The sequence below is a fragment of the Sphaerodactylus townsendi genome, linkage group LG06 (assembly GCF_021028975.2).
Source record: "Sphaerodactylus townsendi isolate TG3544 linkage group LG06, MPM_Stown_v2.3, whole genome shotgun sequence".
Classification (NCBI taxonomy): domain Eukaryota; kingdom Metazoa; phylum Chordata; class Lepidosauria; order Squamata; family Sphaerodactylidae; genus Sphaerodactylus; species Sphaerodactylus townsendi.
The window spans coordinates 120,176,996-120,199,359 of NC_059430.1; the positions used below are offsets into that span (position 1 = coordinate 120,176,996).

Sequence of the window (22,364 nt, forward strand, 5' to 3'; positions counted from 1 at the left end):
TTTTTTGATCATATTTGTTGCATAGGCCCTTTATATTCTTTAATATCAAATACAATATTCAGATCTAATCTCCTGTCCCACAATCCATCTGAATTAGGGCCATGGTGCAGAGGTAGACACAGGGCTGCATGTCTCCAGGTGGGACCGGGGATTCCGTGGAATTAGAACTCATCTCCAGACTACAGAGATCAGTTCCCCTAGAGAAAAGGGGTGCTTGGGGTTAGGGTGCTGTGACATCGTACCCCACTGAGGTCCCTGACCTCCCCAGGCTCCATCCCCAAATCTCCTGGTGTTTCCCAGCCTTGGTCTGGCAACCTTTGCCCCTCCACCCCCTGCCAATGACCAGGGAGGGTCTGGCAAACAGAGGAAGAAGAGTCTTCAGTCTTCTTTCCACTGGCACCATTTTCCAAATCCCCAAAAGCTCTGGCTGGGTATTATTTGTCCCTTAGGGAGGCTGCATTTATAGTACGTCTCTTCCTCATGGGGTCCAGCAATCAGAGATGTGATACATGTCTGTTGGTTGATACTCAATTCCCAGGTATGCAGGGGCCCAATTCAAATTTTGCCAATGGCATAAAAAGAGAGGAAGTTTAAGGCTTTTCCTTTCCCGCCGGTTTTGTGAGCTGAAATGACTACCATTTGCTACTAAAGTTACCAACCACCAGATTGGACCTGGTGATCTCCAAGAATTCCAACAGCTCTTCAGATTACAGAGGTCCATTCCCCTGGAGGAAATGGCGGTTTCAGAAAGTGGACTGTATGGCATTATAACCTCCCCTTATATCCTCCCCTCCCCAAAGCCTGCTTTTCCCAGGTTCCCTTCCCAAATCTCCTAGAATTTCCCAAACTGGAGTTGGCAACCCTACTTATTGCACTGGGGAAACTAGATATACTAGGTGCACTGATTCAAATGCACTGACCACACCGTATGAACGATACATAGTACTATTTAGCTGAAGGGTTGTTCCCTCAGAAGTATTCTTGGTGTTGCAGCCTCAGACTTACCTGGGTGTAAATGTCATATTGGACCAAGTGGGACCTTTCTCTGAGTTTACCTAAGCATGGCTAGTAAACCTATACACATTTCCTTGGGAGTAAGTGGGGCTGAGTGCTGAGTTCATGGAATCAAGTTGCTGAAATACGATCTGGTTAATATTAAAAAAAACTTCTCAATTCATGTTTATTGAATGTGCATAGAAGTCTGCTTATTTTCCAGGCAACTGGGAGAGGTTAATATGGTATGAATAACAGGAAAGTTAAATAAATAGAAATAAAGTTTTTAAAAAGTCATACACACAAAAATATACATATGTGTGTGCATGTACATGTGTGTGTATATATAATGTGTGTGTAATCTATGTACATATGTACATCTGTTAAAATACTGAAATTTGCAGATGATACAACAGTGATTGGTCTCATTCGAGACAACGATAAAACCGCATACAGACGGGAGGTTGAACAACTAGCCTCGTGGTGCCACTGGAACAATCTAGAACTGAACACACTTAAAACCGTAGAAATGGTGGTAGATTTCAGGAGAAATCCTCCCATCCTACCTCCTCTCACAATACTAGACAACACAGTATCAACAGTAGAGACCTTTAAATTTCTAGGCTCCATCATATCTCATGACCTAAAATGGTCACCTAACATCAAAAATGTCATCAAAAAAGCACAACAAAGAATGTTCTTTCTGCGCCAACTCAGGAAGCTCAAATTGCCCAAGGAGCTGCTGATACAGTTCTACAGAGGAATCATTGAGTCTGTCATCTGTACCCTCTATAACTGTTATTGGTTTAGGTTCTGCAACCCCACAAGATCGACACAGACTTCAGAGAATAATCAGAACTGCAGAAAAAAAACAATTGCTGCTAACCTGCCCTTCCATTGAGGACACCTGTATACTGCACTTGCGGTCAAAAAAAGTGCGGTGAATTAATAGTTACTGACCCCTCGCATCCTGGACATAAACTGTTTCAACTCTTACCCTCTAAAGCGATTAAGCTACAGAGCACTGCACACCAAGACAACTAGACATAAGAACAGTTTTCAGGGAATGTGCCATCCTCTGCTAAACAAATAGTTCCCTCGGTAATGTAAAGCTATTTATTATATATTTATTGTATAATTACTGGAGTACTTTTTTCATCAGTCCTGTTACCCATCTACTCCCAATTATGATTTATTGCTGACATTTCATTTCATTTATTTTATGACTTTACATTTTATGTTTTTAGTACTACTGATTGTTTTTTGATTGCTTACTAGACCTATACAATCATTAAGTGTTGTACCTTATGATTCTTGACAAATGTATTTTTCTTTTATGTACACTGAGAGCATATGCACCGGAGACAAATTCCTTGTGTGTCCAATCACACTTGGCCAATAAAGATTCTATTCTATTCTATTCTATTCTAATATGTGTGCGTGTATATGTAGGTGCATAGAATATGTGTATATGTGTATAATAAATATGCGTGTAATCTATGCACATCTGTAATACGTGTGTACATAAAATATATGTGTGTGAGTGTGTATATATTTGTATGTATGTGCGTAAAAAGTAAAAGACATATTAAAAAGTAAGAGTTATATTAAATTTATAATCTACAGTTAAATTAAGTCTCCGAAAGGCAACCTCTTACACACACGTTCGTACAAACACCAATGACGTCAGACACCTGGGGACGTCATGAATGGGCCGTTACCCTGGTTGCAAAAGTAAAGTTCTGTTGCTTAGGCAACCTTGCCCTGCCCTTCTTCTTTCTCCCCCGCTTCTCCAGCTATAACGTAACCCTTAGCATCCTGCGATTGGACAGCAAGCATGTCTGTCAAAATTAACACTTCTAATTCGTTTTCAATTTGAGGACGGCTGGTCTAAGATGTACCCAACAGCGCTTCAACTGGGAGGGACAGATGTTTAGGCGGAGTTTTGCGATCGTCCCGTGGATTTGATAGGCTTAAATGTGCAGTCATGGAAACGGTGGATAGAATCAATTCAGCCAATAGCGGTACAGAGAGGGGGTGGGAGTTCGGCCATTCATTCTCCAATTATTTTTTGAGGCAGGGCGGAGACTTGAAATCTCCTCCAGTGATTCGGCGAATAGCTGGATAATTGATGGACAGACTTGTCAAATAGGCATACGATAGAGGCGGGTTGCTAAAAAAATGAACCAATGAACTTTGCCATCGGCTGAAAGTGATATCCCAGGCATCCAATTGCATCCTAACCGCCCCTGCAAGGCGTCAGTGTGAACCCCGCGCACCCTTGAGAACCGGAGCCGGGCGCTAAGATGGCGGCTGCCGACGGAGATGACTCTCTTTACCCTATCGCTGTACTAATCGACGAGCTGCGGAACGAGGACGTTCAGGTACTGTCTCTGACCGCGCACTCTCACCTGGGAACGGAAGGACGGGCGATTGTGAACTGTTTGAGTCGCAGAAGCTTGATAGAGTGGTCCCCGGCATTGTGGCTAATCAGCGGCCGTCTTTCATGTGAGAAACCCGTACATGAGCTATCAGAGGCCGTCCCTGATTGGCTGCAGTGGGTTTCATTTGGGGAAACGAGGGCGAGGGTGTTGGCTAATGGAAGGATCTGTATTTTTTCACTTCATTCACAGCGAAGAAGGCCACCACGTGATTGACTGAGTGGCATATTTCTTTTGGGTGGCCACAGCCTAGAGTGGTCGCCCAGTTCTTTTTCCTCTTATTTGTTAGAGGAGGCGTCTGATTGGGTGGGGCCTTGCCCATTCGTTCCAGGGAACCTTGCTGGCCAATCAGGAGAGAGTGTTATGTAGGGGGAGGGGGCTCAATGTCCCCTCTTCCTTGGCTGAGATTCTTCTGGCCCAACTCCAGTTCTGTTGGGTTCATATCTGGGAAGGGTTGATTGTCATGCAGTAGAACCAATCAGGATCCCTGCCATGGGGGAATGGGAGGGGTGACCTATTGGATTAACCCTCCCGATGCCTAGAGTGGTATGCCACTGCTGCCTACTTCCAGGCTTTTTGGTTTTAGGGAGTGCATAGCTCTTAATTTGACTTGAACTCCATTGTGGAATCCCTTATGGGGTGTGTGTAAAGCTGGACTGGATCTCCTGTGCCAGCAGCATAATTCAAGGAAACACGAGTGATCTATCTCCCATAGTCGCACATTACTGGCCATTGTGGGTTGTGGACTCCTGTTTTATTTTGCTGCTGCAAACTAACATGGGATTGTATCGCTGAAGGCTTTCACAACTGTGAAAAGCTGTTGTGGGTTTTCTGGGCTTTGTGACTGTGGCCTGATAGTTTTGGGAAATGGTAAAGAAGCTTTGTTTTAACTACAGTGCACTAAGAGACACAGGAACAAAGTCATTGCTGTAATTTCCTGGTGCCCCCATGAAATTCCGAGGTGCCATGGTGACTCAAGATTTGTCAAGCCCTGCCTTGAGATGTCAGTGGACTCCTGTTTTATTTTGCAGCTGCAAACTAACATGGGATGGTAGTGCTGAAGGGGCTCACAACCCAAATCAACTGGCTGTTGTGGGTTTTCCAGGCTGTGTGGCTGTGGTCTGGTAGTTTTTGCTCCTGATGTTTCTCCAGTATCAATGAGCGGTGTCACAATGCAATGTGCTGCTGTCCGTGAAGATACCAGCCTTAGAAGCAGATGAAATGTTTGGAGCAAAAACTACCTGACCACAGCCCAGAAAACCCACAACCGCCACTTGATTCCAGTTGTGAAAGTCTTCAACCATACAACCCCATGTTAGTTTGCTTTTTAATAATATTTTTTATTGTTTTTCATTATAATTGACAAGCAAAAAAATGAAAATATAGAACAGAAAAAGGAAAAGAAGAGGAAAAAGAAAAAAATAATACAGCTACCCAAGAACTGCATGAGTATTGACTTTAGCATATTTCATCTCAGGGTTACAAAACTGATATCATTAGGGAGAACATCACATAGTTTTAAAGTTCACTACCTTCTATCTATTGGTTCTAAAACATCAATAATAAACAATGTATTGTATCTTACTCATTAACAAATTAGCGTTCTTACTATTATTCGTATTCTTACATGATTGATCCAGTCTCAGATAAGAAATATAAGAAGAGTGGATTTATGTTCCCCCTTTCTGTCCTATAGGAGACTCAAAGGGGCTTACAAGCTCCTTGCCCTTCCCCCCCCCCCCCACAACAAACACCCTGTGAGGCAGGTGGGGCTGAGAGAGCTCAGAAGAACTGTGACTAGCCCGAGGTCACCCAGCTGGCGCATGTTGGAGTGCACAGGCCAACCTGAATTCCCCAGATAAACCTCCACAGCTCAAGCGGCAGAGCGGGGAATCAAACCGGTTCCTTCAGATTAGAATGCATCTGCTCTTAACCGCTACGTCACTTCTGCTCCTACAGGAGAGAAAGGGGGGATATAAATCCAAACTCTTCTTCTTCTATATAGTTCCCATTCCTCATCAAATTCTTATTTTGTCCCTCGGTTTACAAGATTTGTTAGTTTAGCCATTACAGCGTATTCTCTAATTTTATCTTCCCAAAGTTCTGTGTTAAGATCTTGTTCAGTTTTCCATTCCTTGTTAGTTTGCAGCAGCAAAATAAATTAGGAGCCTACTAACATCTCAAGGCAGGACTTGACAAATCTTGGGTCACCATGCCACCTAGAAATGTTATGGGGGCATCAAGAAATAATGGCAGTGGCTTTGTTCCTGTGTCTCTTGGTAATCCAATTGGCCATGCTGACAGGGGCTGATGGGAATTGTAGTCCATGAACATCTGGAGAACTGCAGGTTGCAGACCCCTGCCCTGGATACAGTCATTTATATACACATTAAACAAGAAGGGAGCTAGTAGGCAACCCTGTATTACTCCCCTCTTCAGATGTATTGGGTCTGTCAATCTGCCTTTGTTACCTACTCTCACTCTAGCCATGATATTTGTGTGTAATTCTTTCAAAATGGGAACAGTTTTCTGTTGATGTTTATTCATCCCAGCTTCCTCCAAAGTATTGACCTGTCCATGGGGTCAAAAGCAGAGGAGAAATTCACAAAAGCAACAAAGAGGGTGCCTTTGTTGAGGACTTTATCTTTGTGTACTAAATCAACCAGGACAGGACAGTGGTCAATTGTACTGTGATATTTCCTGAGGTCGTTTTGTTCCATGTTAATTATCTTATTTGCCTCATTGTACTCATTTAACTTCTCTAAAAGGAGGCGAGTATATAATTTGTTTGAGATATCCAGGAGGCTAATGGGTCTATAATTTCCAGGCTGTAGCTTGTTGCCTTTTTTAAAAGTTGGGACTTACAATGCTTTGTTTCCAGTTATTGGGAACCTTTCAAGTCTCATTTAGCACCGTGAAAAAGCTGGCCAAAGTTTGGGTCCACCAGTTGCTGTTTAATTTAAATACCTCTGGTGCAATAAAATCTTTACTTGGGGCTTTGCCATAGGGGAGAGTACCAATTAGTTGCTTGCATTTGGTTGCGGATACTGGTTCCCAATCTGGTAGTGAAACTCTTGGCACACCCCACTGCAAAGTGTTGGTTCTGACCTTCAAGGCCATTAGCGGCCTAGGACCCACATACCTGAGGGACCGCATCTCCCCGTACTGCCCCGTTAGGTCCCTCCGCTCCTTGGAGGAGAACCTGCTAGAGGTCCATGGCCCAGAAGATATCTGTCTGGCCTTGACGAGGGCCAGGGTCTTTACAGCCCTGGCCCCTGCGTGGTGGAACAGGCTTCCGAAAGAGACCAGAGCCCTGCGGGGCTTACAAAGTTTCCGCAGGGCCTGCAGAACGAACCTGTTCCACCAGGCATTTGACCAGCCAGGTTGATTAGTAGATCCTGTAACATCTAGGACTCCTGTGGGCACAGGGTGGGTGAGAATTGTTGCCATCTGGACTGGGTTGTTTTAACAGATTGTTATTGCTTTTAAATTGTTTTTATTGCTTACTATTATTGTTCACCACCCTGAGCCATTCGGGGGAGGGCGGTCTAGAAATTTAATAAATAAATAAATATCAGTGACACCTGTGGTGGCGTTGTCACTTACATGATATAGGTTCGCGAAATGACATAAGAAACATATGAACAAGCCTGCTGGATCGGACCAGAGTCCATCTAGTCCAGCACTCTGCTACTCACAGGGGCCCACCAGGTGCCTTTGGGAGCTCACATGCATGCTGTGAAAGCAATGGCCTGCTGCTGCTGCTCCTGCTCCTGCTCCTGCCTTCTCCTGCTCCTGAGCACCTGGTCTGCTAAGGCATTTGCAATCTCAGATCAAGGAGGATCAAGATTGGCAGCCATAGATTGACTTCTCCATAAATCTGTCCAAGCCCCTTTTAAAACAATCCAGGTTAGGGGCCATCACCACCTCCTGTGGCAGCATATTCCAAACCATGCTTGGGTAGTCATCCTTGCATTGTCAACAAACATAGTTTTTTCAAGCCCTCCTGTTATTATAGCCCCAGAACCTTTTCTCTTGTTTCAGCACCATGGCGTTAAGGAGATCCTTCCCACATCAACTTACTACAGGCCAATTTTTTCTCTTGATCATTAGTTTATATTATCGTTATATGATATCATTATGTTATCATTAATCTGACCTTTCTCAAACCAGTTTCCGAAGGAGATCTGGGTTATGCTCTTTTCTCCGTGCAGTTTGAATGGAGAGAAGAATCTTGATCTTCCTCTCTATCGTTAGGTTTCATAAGAGACGCCTTTCTATAGTGGGGCACATGTACTCCCTTGGTGTGCTGTTTTTTCTTAAGCTGATAAAAAGAAGCAGAGAGGGGCATAAGGTCACTTTCAACCCTATTATGTATGATAAATCCTTGAACCCTTCCTTGAAGCAGCTGTGAGCCAAGTATGTAGTCTATTATACTAGCACCCACTGGACAGACAAATGTAAAAGCACCTAGCGATTCATCAAACTGTGTCCCATTAAGGAGTGCAATTTCAACCTCAGTTGCCAGTGTTAATCACAGTTTTCTTCCCTCTTTTGTAGACATATCTTGGGAATGCCAGGGGAGTAGCAACTTGTCTATCCACAAAGACAACTTTTGTAGAAATGTGACAATGTTTGGATACATCCTAGCGTTAAAAGTCCCCCAGCATTAGTTTTCCCGCATCTGGTTATTCATCCAACACTCTTTTTGGAGTATTAAATAATAACGATCAAATTTGATACCAGCTACTCTCCCCTACGCCCCTACCAGGAGCATAGCAATTCATACAAAGAATTTGACTGGTGATTGAGTTATTAATCTCCAAAACATGTATATAGTTGGTGTCAGGCCAATCTTTGTTGCTGTGGTGAACGTCTGTTCTGTGAGAGTGGTGTTCCTGATGAAATTTGGCAAATTAGGCTGTTAGAAATGGCTTATGCATGATGCTGGGTCCTGTCTGTCCCTGAAATGGTGTTGGGGGACGTATTGGGAGTGGCCACTCCAAAGTGATTTCATCTCATTGCCACAACCTGAGCTTTTGGTGATGACGGTATTCCTGAATATTCTCTGTTGAAGGGGAATGCTGGGGGGAAGAATTAGGACTAATAAAAGGAAACACTTCTTCACGCAACGTGTGATTGGTGTTTGGAATATGCTGCCACAGGAGGTGGTGATGGCCACTAACCTGGATAGCTTTAAAAAGGGTTTGGACAGATTTATGGAGGAGAAGTCGATCTATGGCTACCAATCTTGATCCTCCTTGATCTCAGATTGCAAATGCCTTAGCAGACCAGGTGCTCAGGAGCAGCAGCAGCAGGCGGCCATTGCTTTCACATCCTGCATATGAGCTCCCAAAGGCACCTGGTGGGCCACTGCGAGTAGCAGAATGCTGGACTAGATGGACTCTGGTCTGATCCAGCAGGCTAGTTCTTATGTTCTTATGTTGACAAAGGCAGCAGTTGAGGTCCATCCCGTAATCATCATACTCTGTTTATGTATAAAACAGCAGTTCAGAATTCAAAGTGGCTGTTTTTGGAATGATGTAAAGAAAAATCCAGATCCTGACTCTTGAGATTCTTATATTCCGATTTTTAGTTAAGGAGAAGGGAAGAACAGCAAACAGGGAGGAATCGCAAGGGAAGTTGTGTAGATATTCTTCTGATGAGGTGCTTGAGAGAATTATGAGAATGTGATCATTTTTTGGCTTTGGACTGCAACGAAGTATTGGAGCATTTGGCCCCGTCGATCCCTTGCCTGTCAGTCCTCCCTTTCCCCTGCTCTTGAGTTTCAATTGTTTGCACCTAAGGGTCTTTTGCCATATAAAAGCCCTGGAAAGCGGCACACGTGCCCTTCGCGGATGCTGTGTGAATAACAATAACAGATGATTGACAGAATGTTTCGCAGCAGATCTGGGTGCTGTTCAACCCCTCACTTCATGGGTGGTGGCAGCGGCTGCTTTAAGTGACTTGTGACCCGGAGCAGGCATTAGTATGCCAGGCCTGTTTTGTTAGCTCTCTGCCTCGCTAGCCCTGGCTAGGGTTTTATTCAGAAGCCTGCCTCTTGGAGGACATTTCAAGGTAGAACTGGAACTTGCTTGGCAGGTCAGCCCAATGACACCGCCAAGGGGAGTGGGACAGGGTGGGACTTGGCATGTCTGAACCAAGTTGCAGGTATGTAGTGGTTGTCAGGGCTGGCTGGGGGCCGCTCTTTCTCAGGCTGCCTGGCCATGATGTGTTATATTCATGACTCGAAGGATTTCAAAGCCGTTTGGCCCCTTGAAAGAGGGAAAGGGGAAAAAAGGTAGTGGCTTCATAGGTTTCAAATTCTGACATGGCAGCCACATGAACGAATTGTTCGATATTTTCTGTTCCTTGCCTCCATCACTGACCAGAAGGCTGAGTACAACCAAGAAGTCAGAAGGAAGCTGAGTTTGGGAATGGCAGCCATGAAGGAGCTGGAACAGATGGTTAAGTGTTAGGATCTGTCACCAGCGAACAAGATCGAGATAATCTGTTTTTAACTTTTGTGAGGGGGGAACGTTTTAGTAGTTTTGGTAGTTGGTTAATGTTTTAATGTAGTTTATTGATGTGAACCGCCCTGAGCCCCTTGGAGGAGGGAAGTATATAAATTGAACAAATAAATAAATCAAATTCAGCTTTAGAAATAGTTGTGTTCTTGCACACCTACAGTGAATTGAAATCTTCTTCAGATAGCTGCTAAGGAGTGCTTGTAAAGTAGAGAGCATTTCCTGTTCTCTATTGATTGTTTTTAGCAACGTGTGGGCATATATGTGCATGTTTCCTGGTTACATACTTCTGAAACCTGCTTTTCAAAGTTTTCTCAAGCTTAGATATGATTCTACAAGGGCCCGTCCTGACCCTCTGGGTCTGGACTTTTTCCATTTACCTTGTCCTGCTGCCTTGCACCATAGAATAAGCACTAGCCAGCCAAGTTAAAAGAATGTGAGATTGGCAATTGCATGAGGAGCTCAGGACCCAGACACCACTCTCCTGGCTCACATGGCGGAGCGCATTTGGCCACCCGGCGCCTCTCGATTGCCCGCCCCACTCGCACCTCTTGCCTCCCTCCTGCCTAGGAACTCTCTGGTGCCGCAGTGGGGCAGGGCAACCTCTACAGCCTCCCCCGGATGCACTGCTGTCTCCCGGAGCTGGCGGATTTGTGCCAAGGTCCTGGCCTCTCTTCCCTGCCTGAACTGGCTCTCCCACTGTGTGTGTAGGGAGCGGGGAGGGGCACTGTTTTATAACTGTATGCCCCGGGTGATAGAAATCTACAAACAGTGGAAGTCCTGGGATGGATTGATTGTGGAATGGCTCTCATGAGATAATTGTAGTTACAGTGAGATGTATAAATTTCTTCTGCGTGAACTACGAAACTGCGTGTACAGCTGAATGAAAATGATGGATTTTGCTTTGAAGTATATTGTGGAGAGTTCTTAGTGGAAGTCATTCCAGGGAAAAGTCTTGGAGTTGAGCATCAGAAGTTTATAGGGCAGCACCAGTATCTATGTACAACATTGTCAGGAACACAAGCCCACAAGTGTTTCACTGTGTTCCATTGGACTAATTCCCAAGGAATTAATTCCCTTGGATTGCATCAAAAGGTGCCTGGGTAAACAGGGATTGCTCTGGTGTTGATTGGCGAAATAATGTATTCTACATTGGTAGAAGTGGTAGGCCACATGCTGGGTCATGGTCCTATGATGGAGCTAGACTCTTCGAACACATCCTGGTAATCATTGGGGAGTACTAAGCAAATACTCTGGAGACAGCAGGTGTTGTCACCTCTGTAACCTCTCAGGCCTGCGCACGTCCACCCCAAGGTCGCAGATGGCTCAGCCATTATCATCGCCTGAGGCTAAGGAGGCCTCCCCCTGCTTGCGCCTAACTATTGAAGAAAACTTCATTTTTATCTGCCTTTCTGATGGAGTGAGCGGTCTGTCCCAAACAATGCCTCTGTTCCCACCGTCCTTTCAAATGCTGATAGTATGGGAATGTGAGGGTGGGGGGATTATGGGTTGAACCTTTCTGTAACTTACAGGTATATACCACGGCCCAAGAGCCAAACTTTAGTTTCGGCTATCTGAGCCTTGGGCTGACATGGTTCCAATAAAGCTCTTGAAACCGTCTTGAGTCTTGTTTGATGACCGGAGTAACAGACCCTTACATAACCTGTTGCTTGGTTTGGCTTCTGGTTTGTATTGCCTAGCCAGGATTTTCATGGTTGTTGCTGAACCAGTTGTGTGTCATCCATCCATCCATCCATCCATCCATCCATCCATCCATCCATCCATCCATCCATCCATCCATCCATCCATCCATCCATCCATCCATCCATCCATTCATTCAATTTATTTTTTGCCCTGTCCCTGCAAGGCTCAAGGCGGGTTGCACCATAAAAACATTGTACAATCCTTTAAACATTTAAAAACATAAATAACGGTATAATATTAAAAGCAATGGCATTTCAATGCCAGACCAGATGATAAAACGGATGGCAGTAGATAATACCACCCCTCTTCCAGAGTTAATCTGAGGTTCTGCAATTCTTGCATGTGCTCTCTCCGTGCAATAATGGGTTAGGTTGTTGGAGCATTGGCGACAGGCTGCGGTTTAGGAAGATGTGCACATCATTCCCGACACATCTTATCCAGAGGGAGTCCACAAAAGCTGGCTCACACTGCCAAACTTCTTGGCACTGTTGTGAGTGCCGATAGCGTCCATGGGTGATTCTTCACTTTTTAGTACCGCCGGTGACAGATGTGATTGTCAGCACTTCACAAACGCAACGTTGTCCCTCGATCTTTTTGCACACAATCATTCATGTGCATATTCTGCTGGGTAGATAAATTTGGCATGGTGAACTAGCCGTGGTTCCCTTCGCAGGTAGTTTTGCTGTCCACATGACTGCCATGTTTAACGTGGCTTGTAAATACAAACATGAAAATGAAGAATGGTGGCCACATCTCTGGAATTTGCTATTTAGGATGTTACGTTTCATCTTTTCTTAGAATCAAGGTGAGCAAGTTTACTTTTTAAAAACTGAATCTTTTAAATTTTATTTCCTTTACTCAGCTTCGTCTGAACAGCATCAAGAAACTATCCACTATTGCACTGGCTCTGGGGGTCGAGAGGACGCGCAGTGAGCTTTTACCTTTCCTCACAGGTAATTAAAACACCTAGAACTGCATCACATGTAGGAAGATGGGAGTAGGATTTAGGATCTGAGACTCTTCAGTCCCAATTAGTTTTGACATTAATGTCTTATCCTGCACCTCTGTTTGAAATACTTCAACCCGAATCTTTGTGCCAAAGACTCATATGAGACATCACGTTAAAGGTAAATGTAGAGATAGTTCCTTGTGAAAGCCCTGGGTCATTACTGACCGCTGGGATGATGCCATATCACGATGTTTACTAGGCAGATTATGTTTACACGGTGGTTTGCCACTGCCTTCCCCAGTCGTCTACACTTTAACCTCAGGGAGACGGGTACACATTTTACTGGCAGGCTGAGTCAACCTGGAGCCAGCTAGTTGAAAATGACTTTCATTGGGATCGAACTGGGACTTCACTCCTGCTGCTTTCCATTCTGTGCCATGGGGCTCCTGAAGCCATAGTAAAACATTCAGGTGTCATGTCTAGATGAAAAAGTTGTGTAACTGACTGTAAGAGAACTTTGGGCTAAGCTAGATGTGATGTTGGAGTATATGTGAACTGATTGTTCATTTTTTTAGTGTAAGCGTTGGGGTGGGGTAGAGGGTCAGTCCAGACTGAGGTGTGAGTCAAGGGAGTGGTTAACCCTGCCTTCAGTCATCGGTTTCCTGGTCTCAGATGCCTTCTCACCAACCCACCATGCTCCTGTTTGCTCCATGGGGGGCGGGGGCGGGGAGAACATACAGGCACCATATGGGTACCAATGTCATGTAGCATCTGTAGTGATGGGTGCAAGAAATTGGGGTTAGGAAATAACGCGTAGGAAAGGGTTATTACCTTACCTGTCTCTTGCCTGGATCTAAAGTGTTCTCTTCGCAAGTGGTGTTTACACTTTGAAATGCAGCACTTTAAAATGCAGCAAATCTGTTCTCAGCTCGTCCACATCACACTCCTTGTTTGGACCTCCAAAGCCATGCTTAATTTTGTGGACCATAGTTTATACTAACAGTGGCTCAGTGTGGTGCAGGTATTGGCAGACCACAACTGCAGCATTGCTATGGTGCAGAAATGGGCCGTGAATCTTAACTTTTATGAAGGACAAGAAGACAAAAATGAAAGGCAGACTGACATGCCCCTTGACCACATCAAACAGCCAGCGTGGTGTAGTGGTTAAGAACAAGTGTACTGTAATCTGGAGAACCGAGTTTGATTCCCCGCTCTGCCACTTGAGCTGTGGAGGCTTATCTGGTGAACCAGATTAGCTTGTGCACTCCAACACGCGCCAGCTGGGTGACCTTCAGCTAGTCACAGTTCTTCGGAGTTCTCTCAGCCCCACCCACCTCACAGGGTGTTTGTTGTGAGGGGGGAAGGGGAAGGAAATTGTAAGCCCCTTAGAGTCTCCTATAGGAAAGAAAGGGGGGATATAAATCCAAACTCTTCTTCTCTTCTTCTTTATGGTTATATGCTCAAATGATGCTCAGGTAGCTCAGACTATGATTTGACAGGACGTGTGAATTCAGTCAGTCTTCAGATATACCTGTGACCTTTTGTTTGATATCTGTGACATGTAAAGAATTCTTACTGTTGGGCCATTTCAAAGAGAGTCCTGCTTTTTTTAAAAAAGGATCTATGACAAGATCTGGAGTAGTTCCCAGTTGATCAAAATTGTCCCAAAAATTTGGCTTCATCAAACCATTTACCACAATGCCCTAACCTAATTTTGAAGTACCTTGGCAACTTGTTGAGGAGCAGCCAATATCTGACAAACTCTGGTTGCTCCGAGCAAAGTTTTTCATGTTGCTTTCCCCTGCGTGCAACTGAGGGCACACTGTGTCCTATTCCCCTGGCCCAGGCCACAGATGGTCTCTGGGTCACATGTGTGAATTTAACCCCTTACTAGGTTGCTTAGGCTGTTTATTTGACACTGCCTTTTCAGGGTTTTCCAAGTCAGATGATTTACAAACCATTTCTCAGCTGTCAGGCGAGGGCAAGTTAGTTTGACGCAGTGCAAATTGCCCAGTACTGAGTGCAGTCCATCCCGCTGGCCTGAGCCAATTGATGGATTATTGAAATGCCAGATTCCTCAGCTGGAACCTAAACTCTGTAAATGATGCTTATGCTGTTAATTGGCACAGCTGGCATAAATGATTTGGGGTGGCTAACTGATCCATAACATGGAACGGAAATAACCAGGGCATGTCACAAGCATACTAAATATCTGTGAGCTGTCAGTGTATCTCCCTCCCCCACCCCAGACTTACTCATGTAGCAGAAACTATACCTGTAGCTGTGAATTTGAAACTTTGCCATCTTTTAAAGTGACTAATCTAGAGCATTTTTTAGAGGCAGTCGCTACTGCTGGGTGTATATGTTCCCCCTACCTGGTGGTGTTTAAGCAGTGGCTGGACAAACGCTTGTCTTGGAGAGCCAGTGTGGTGTAGTGGTTAAGAGCAGGTGGATTCTAATCTGGAGAACCGGGTTTGATTCCCCACTCCTTCACCTGAATGGCAGAGGCTTATCTGGTAAACCAGATGTGTTTCTGCACACCTACATTCCTGCTAAGTGTCCTTGGCCTAGTCACAGTTCTTCGGAACTCTCTCAGCCCCACCTGATTCACAAGGTGTCTGTTGTGGGGAGAGGAAGGGAAAGGAATTTGTAAGCCACCTTGAGTCTCCTTACAGGAGAGAAAGGTGGGGTATAAATCCAAACTCTTCTCCTTTTAGGATGCCCTGGGCTGATCCTGCATTGAATATATGGCAAATCTGTGTGTGTGTTGTGGCGCACGACTGTGTGTGGCTAGGTTGTCCTAGTTTCCCTGCAACTGTGCAATAGCAGAATACGAAACAGGCCTTTCACAAAAGCAGTGACAAATTCCCTCACTTGTTTGTTTTATTTATGCCCCAAGGGGACCCAAAGTGGCTGAAAACATTCTCTGCATAGTTACCCGACAAGCTTCCACGGTAGAGTGGGGATTCAAATGGGGGTCTCCCAGACTCCAGCCTGACATTTACCACTACACAACGCTGGCTCTTTGATGTTGCCATCAGATCAAGAGAGAACCTCCTCCTCTCCTTTGGGGCTGTACAAATTCACACCAGTGTCATGCCTGTTATGTCACACCCCTAGGACCTTTGCTGGAACCCTGTTTAGAGGCCTGAGGGCAACAGTTGATCTTGATTACGATCACAGACCATAAGCCTGAAGACTTCAGTACCAAGGAGCGACTATTAGCAATGGACTACCAAAAATTACAGAGACTGGCAAACAAATCCTGCTTGCCAGTGAATGTGGAAATCCCATTTGTACAGGGAAACCCAGCTTATTATTTGGCAGCGCTTACCAATCCCATTCATAGACGAGCCTACATGCTGGCTAGATTCAACATTATGCTATCCCCGCTCCATAGAGGAAGATTCAAGGGCTTACCGAGCGATAAGAGGCTATGTTCCTGCAACCCGGGGCAACTGGATTCTATTCTGCATATCCTTCTCCACTGCCCATATCAGGAACCAAGATCCAGTTTATTAACTCAGGTTATTGATCCTATCAAGGCCCACCCAGAGCCAGACAAAGTAACTATTCTTTTAAACTGTAATGATTTTAATGGTTGTCTCGCAGTGGCAAAGTTTCTGGCCGAGGTCTGTAAACTAAATTCTTGACCAATGTGAAGTTATCGTTACCATTTTAACTGTATTTTAAATTAGTCTGTTTTGTATGCCAATAAAGGCTATCGAATCGAAGACTTCAGTACCACGCTTGTCGATTTGGTTTAATGATGGGTATACTCTAAGACTTGCGAAAACGTGTGCTGAATACTAAAAAGACGCGTTAGATAATTATAACGACTGATACTGTTATGTGATGTTATGATGCTATAATGCTGATGCTCGTTTGTTATAATTCTAGGTTTAAAATGTTACATTTATTGTCTTTAGAATGATATGTTATCATGCTATGTTATTTATTCTATGTTCATTGGGGTTACGTTTTTGCTGGTTGCTATTTAATGTTATGCTGTTGATATTGTCCCTTCGTAGCTGTTGTTCATTGCCCTGAGCCCTTTTGGGGGAGGGTGGTATATAAATCTAATAAACCAGACCATAAGCATTTCAAGCACCTGGAAATAACATTTCAATAATTGGTTCATTTCAGCCTGAAAATCAGATTGGGCAGCCCACTGGCAATATGTGGTTTGACACATTTTAAATACTGTTAACAATATAACAGATGGATGCTTTTTTCCTGAAAGACCCATTCTGTTCTATTTCTATTTCTTACCCCAATAAGAATTCTGCTGTCTCACAACATTTGCTCCATTCCGAAAAAGCAAAGCCAGGACGTGACAAAAAATGGTGCTGAGATTCCCACATTCATAGGAACTATGGGATGCCCTCCTCTCTAGTCATAAACGTAAATCACCTCGCACCTGTCGGCTAACCGGCTTTGCTGGACACTCAAGGTATCTACCAAACTCTCGTCTGTTCTTCATAAACATAACATGTAGAACAGTCGTGAAACACACAATCCTTAGACGACACTCACAACTTAACAGTCTAATTAAGCCTAGATGCAACTTGCATCTTGACAATATCATAGAAACTCTTATCTCAGTGTAAAAGTACCAAGCAAAAAACCCAACAGCTGATCTGTTCTCAGTTTTTGACCAGATCTCTTCAAAAGTCTGTGGAGTTCCATAGTAAATTATACATATAACAACATCACTGCTCTGATACGTACTAAATATTCCCCCAGGTAGCCCCCTAAATATATTGAAGCACTTAAAAGTGTCCAACAGCGGGTTTTTTTTCAAGATTCAATACCAGTTACTGTTAATTGACAGCTACAAGGTGGTTTGTTTATGAGTTCTGTTGCCCTTCTCTTTTGCTTTGATGGGGCGCTCCCTAAACCTCTTGTTGCCATCTTTCTCTTGCAGACACCATCTATGATGAAGATGAAGTGCTTCTTGCTTTGGCTGAACAGCTGGGAACCTTCACTGCTCTCGTTGGGGGCCCTGAATATGTCCACTGCTTGCTGGTAATTCATGGACCCTTTTTAATAAGAAACACTTTTTTACAAGCTCTAGTGTGGCAACATACAAATTTGTCTAGCAACAGCTCAGGCCATGATCCGCGGAGCTTGGTGTGCGTGGTCTGCTGTGAATGGCAGAAACTGCCCAGTGTCGGAAGCAATGATTGGTCATTCCCAACACCTGCCGCCTGAGATACGTCAAAAACTTGCACAGCCAGTGTCGTCTTGCACGTGCTCAGAGCTGAGATCTTTAGTCGTAAATGCTGATGGTTGAACTTGGGCTTTTCTGCATGCAGAACCACTGGTTCCCACCGGGCCCACACTGATGACCAAATTAGCCCAGGATGTCTCAGCCTGGGGTTGGTTTTGTATGCAAATCATATTGAGTCACGAGAAGGGTTTTTTGCCACTCATTGGATATAAGCAACATTCAGTGTAATCACGCAGCCGCACAGAACCATATTGGTCCTCTGCAGATTGGGCAGCCCACCAACAGGGGGAGCTCTTGCTGACGACTCTTTGCCACTCAGTGGTGGGGAACTTTTATTCAGTTCCCTGCCACAATTAGAGGGACTATTGGATGTAAGCGTTTGGTACAACAAGCGGTAGAATCGCTGTCCTCCCTTTCTTTGCGTACTCAGTCAGTGCTCTCTCCCACAGCCGCCCCTGGAGAGCCTTGCCACAGTTGAGGAGACGGTGGTACGGGACAAGGCAGTGGAGTCCCTGCGAGCCACCTCCCACGAACACTCTCCGTCTGACCTCGAGGCCCACTTTGTACCCTTGGTAAAGCGCCTAGCCGGTGGTGACTGGTTCACCTCCCGCACCTCAGCATGTGGCCTCTTCAGTGTCTGTTACCCCCGAGTGTCCAGTTCAGTCAAAGCTGAGCTCCGACAGTAAGTGTGGTGGTGTCTTGCGATAAAGGCTGGGGTGGGGGGGTCTGTTGGTCTAGTCTCGTACGACTATGGGCAAGGCATGGTTCTTGAATGGGGTCATGTTTCCCAGATGCTTGTAGCTCTGTCGCTCTTCCCGCAGGTATTTCCGGAATTTGTGCTCAGATGACACTCCCATGGTGAGGCGAGCCGCAGCCTCCAAACTGGGGGAATTTGCTAAGGTCTTGGAGCTGGAACATGTCAAGAGCGAAATCATCCCCATGTTTTCTAACTTGGCCTCTGATGAGCAGGTCTGTGTAGCACAGCTCGATCTAGTGGGATGCAATGGCATTTAGGAGGCTGAGTGGGGGGATAAAGATAAAATGGAGGGTCTGGGGACTAATTTCCTGCTGTGCACAAATAAAAGCTTCTATGATCTTCTGTTGCGTCTCTTACATAGGACTCAGTGCGCTTGTTGGCTGTGGAGGCCTGTGTTAACATTGCTCAGCTCCTGCCCCAGGAGGATCTGGAGTCCTTGGTGATGCCCACGTTACGGCAAGCTGCAGAAGACAAATCTTGGAGGGTCCGTTACATGGTGGCTGACAAGTTCACAGAGGTAAGTATACTGCTATATACAGTCTTCCTGTCTGCACTTTGAATGTACTCTTGATTTGTATTTCAAAAATGTCTGGCAACTCTCTAGAACCTATTTTTTAATGCCAAATAAAGGTTGTTGTTGTTGTAGGTAAGTGTGGATGCGTTTGGAAACCTGGCAACACTTGGAACTGGGTTTTTCCAATATTTGCATTGATACTTGGCTGCATGCTTCATCTTCTACCAGAGATATGTCGGCCAGCTCTAGATTCCTTTTGACAGTTCCTATCAGCTTTTCTTCTCTCGCCCACAGCTTCAGAAAGCAGTTGGACCAGAAATCACCAAGACTGATTTAGTCCCAGCCTTCCAGAACCTCATGAAAGACTGTGAAGCTGAAGTGCGCGCTGCTGCATCCCATAAAGTCAAAGGTCTGTCCTGGCCATGGCTCAGAGACCTAATGGTGCAGGTTGATCCCAGTCAGCCACCTTTGCTTTTTCCCGTTCGCCATGCTTTGCTGGCACGATGACCATTTCTCCTGCTCTCATTTTAGAGTTCTGCGAGAACTTGTCTCCGGACTGCCGCGAGAACGTCATCATGACCCAGATCTTGCCCTGCATCAAGGTGCGTGTTGCTCCAACAACTTCCCTGGTGCACTTTTTCCCTTGTTCCGATCAACATTGGCTGGTCCTCTGAATCAGTCCTGCAAAGGTGTTAATGACTTGTGACATTGCTGAATTCAGGCACTTTTTAAAAAACAAGCAGAGCCGAACGGTGGAGGAAGAAGGAAGGGGCTTTCTAATGGCTTCTGGCCAAGACCTTGGTTGAGCCAAGAGCTGCAGGAGCGTTTAGGAAACTTAGCTGACTTCTGGGGGTGCCAGTCAGTCATCGTTTGCATGCACGCATGCTCCTGCGCTCTTTAGCTTGACAAGCGTTTCTGTTCCACTGTAGAAGTGCTTTAAAATATCCAAGTTTGGTGACTGAGAGGCATTCTCGAAAGGCACGTGGGTGTTTGCAGGATATGAATTTCCTTAGTGTGTCTGTGAATGGGGGAGGGAAAGCGAGTTGTTTGTTGCAACCTTCTGTGGCTACCCACAATCCATCGGGTGGCATTCCTCCTGTCTGACTTACTATGCGGAAGACCAAGAAACCTGATAGGTATGCTGAACAGTGCTAGGGAGGCGCTTTCATCCGGCTACTGCATCTTATTTGAAAACTGTTTCTCGTGTCATCCAGGAACTGGTGTCGGATGCCAATCAGCACGTCAAGTCCGCTCTGGCATCTGTGATCATGGGCCTGTCGCCCATCTTGGGCAAGGACAACACAATCGAGCACCTCCTGCCTCTCTTCCTGGCTCAGCTGAAAGACGAGGTGAGTCCTCCTTTTCCTTCGCTCCTTTCTAGGGAGCCACAATTCTTTTTCACCAGTTTGAATACCTGCCTTCCAGGGATGTTGCACTTTTCCTGAACAAACTATGACTAGCCCAAGGTCACCCAGCAGGCTTCATGTGGAGGAGCAGGGAAGCAGATCTGGTTCACCAGATAAGAGTCCGCTGCTCATGTGGAGGAGAGGGGAATCAAACCTGGTTCTCCAGATTAGAGTCCACTTGCTCTTAACCACTATACCACGCTGTCTGTCAAGGGTTGGTCTATGTACCCTGCTTTTTTCTATCTTTAAAGAGTCTCAAAGTAGTTTACAGTCATTTTCCCTTCCTCTCCCCACAACAAGCACCTTGTGAGGTAGGTGGGGCTGAGAGAGTTCTGAGAACACTGTGCCTGGCTCATGATCACCCAGCAGTTTTCATTTGGGGGTGTCAGGAATCAAACTTGATCCACCAGATTAGAGACCACCACTCATCTCAAGGAGTGTAGATTCAACCCCAGTTCTCCAGATAAACCCCAGTTCTCCAGATAAATAAGAGTCCACCACTCTTAACCGCTACGCTATGCAGCGGGGCAAACTCGTCTCAGCTGTTTCCCCTCTTTCCGCAGTGCCCTGAAGTCCGACTCAACATTATCTCCAACCTGGACTGCGTGAATGAAGTGATCGGCATCCGGCAGCTTTCCCAGTCCCTGCTTCCCGCCATCGTGGAGTTGGCAGAAGATGCCAAGTGGCGGGTGCGGCTGGCCATCATTGAGTACATGCCCCTGTTGGCTGGGCAGCTGGTAAGTGCTCTTTTGGCTGTGAGCAGAGGCAGGCTGGAGTACGGAGCGGCCGGCAAGTTCCTGGGACAAAGCGACCTGTGATCGTTTCTCAGAACTAGTGAAAGTATCCATCTTGTTCTGCTTCTGACGCACGGCGGGAATCTGGCGACCCTGCTGCATAGGAGGGATTGTGGCCAAGTGACAATGTGTCTGCTTTTTACATTCAGAAGGTCCTGGGTTCAATCTCTGGCATCTCCAGTTATTGAAAACAAAAAGATCGGGTAGTATATCCTGAGACGGAACTTTTCCTGAGACACCAGAGAGACGCTTCTGGTCTGAACAGGCACAGCTGGACAGAAAGGGTCTTGTTTGGTGTAAGGCAGCATCACCTGTTCTGGATATTCAGCCAATTTTCTGGGGGTGTCAGCTGTACTTGTTTTCCTTAAGCTGCCCATTTGAGCCAAAGTGTATATCTCTGCAGGTGGGAATGCCTGTATTTGATACTGCTGGAAGTTCGCATTGAGCTTATCGCCATTTCCCTCCATAGGGTGTAGAATTCTTTGATGAAAAGCTGAACTCCCTTTGCATGGCCTGGCTGGTGGATCACGGTAAGGGTCTCATTAAAATGTAATTTTAGTCCATGTCATTTCCTTCCTTGCTGATTTCCCACCCCCTCCAAAATTAATAGTTTTGGGTCTTGCGACATTCTGCTTACCAAATAGGTAATGCATTTGCAGTCCTCTGGAACAGAGGAGGGTAGAGTACCGAAATCTGGGCACAGATGGCACAAGAGAACTAATACCTTGGCTTTACAAAGTCTGGCATAATTAACTGTAGGAGTGGGCATCGCTCAGCAGTGGCTTGTGCATTAAAGTGGTTCTTTGGCTCAAGGCCTGAGTCCTTAAGACTACCAGTGTTTTTATGTCTGATTAGCAAAGCCACAGCTTGAAAGGATATTTCAAAGCTTCTTTTGTCAGGTGGTTTCTTTGTGAACGTTTCTTTTCCCAGCAGAGGGCATTGACTCATTTAGGCTTTTTAACACAGGAGTAAAAGACACCGAGACTGTTTTCATGTTCTAAAAGAGGATATCGTTCTCCAGCCACCGAAGCAATTAAGCACGGGTT

At 45.4% G+C, this 22,364-nt stretch overlaps 1 protein-coding gene across 1 annotated transcript in view; it reads left to right on the forward strand.

The window, feature by feature from the left end:
* The first annotated feature begins 3,223 nt into the window (after window positions 1–3,223).
* PPP2R1A (protein phosphatase 2 scaffold subunit Aalpha) overlaps window positions 3,224–22,364 on the forward strand; it is a 28,309-nt gene continuing 9,168 nt past the window's right edge. Inside the window, exons 1-11 of the mRNA XM_048500164.1 lie at window positions 3,224–3,377; window positions 12,528–12,618; window positions 17,542–17,642; window positions 18,297–18,529; window positions 18,669–18,816; window positions 18,966–19,121; window positions 19,413–19,527; window positions 19,650–19,720; window positions 20,333–20,467; window positions 21,088–21,261; window positions 21,788–21,848. Coding sequence (XP_048356121.1) covers window positions 3,300–3,377; window positions 12,528–12,618; window positions 17,542–17,642; window positions 18,297–18,529; window positions 18,669–18,816; window positions 18,966–19,121; window positions 19,413–19,527; window positions 19,650–19,720; window positions 20,333–20,467; window positions 21,088–21,261; window positions 21,788–21,848 — 1,363 coding nt within the window. The 5' untranslated portion in view covers window positions 3,224–3,299. The remainder of the gene's footprint in view (window positions 3,378–12,527; window positions 12,619–17,541; window positions 17,643–18,296; window positions 18,530–18,668; window positions 18,817–18,965; window positions 19,122–19,412; window positions 19,528–19,649; window positions 19,721–20,332; window positions 20,468–21,087; window positions 21,262–21,787; window positions 21,849–22,364) is intronic.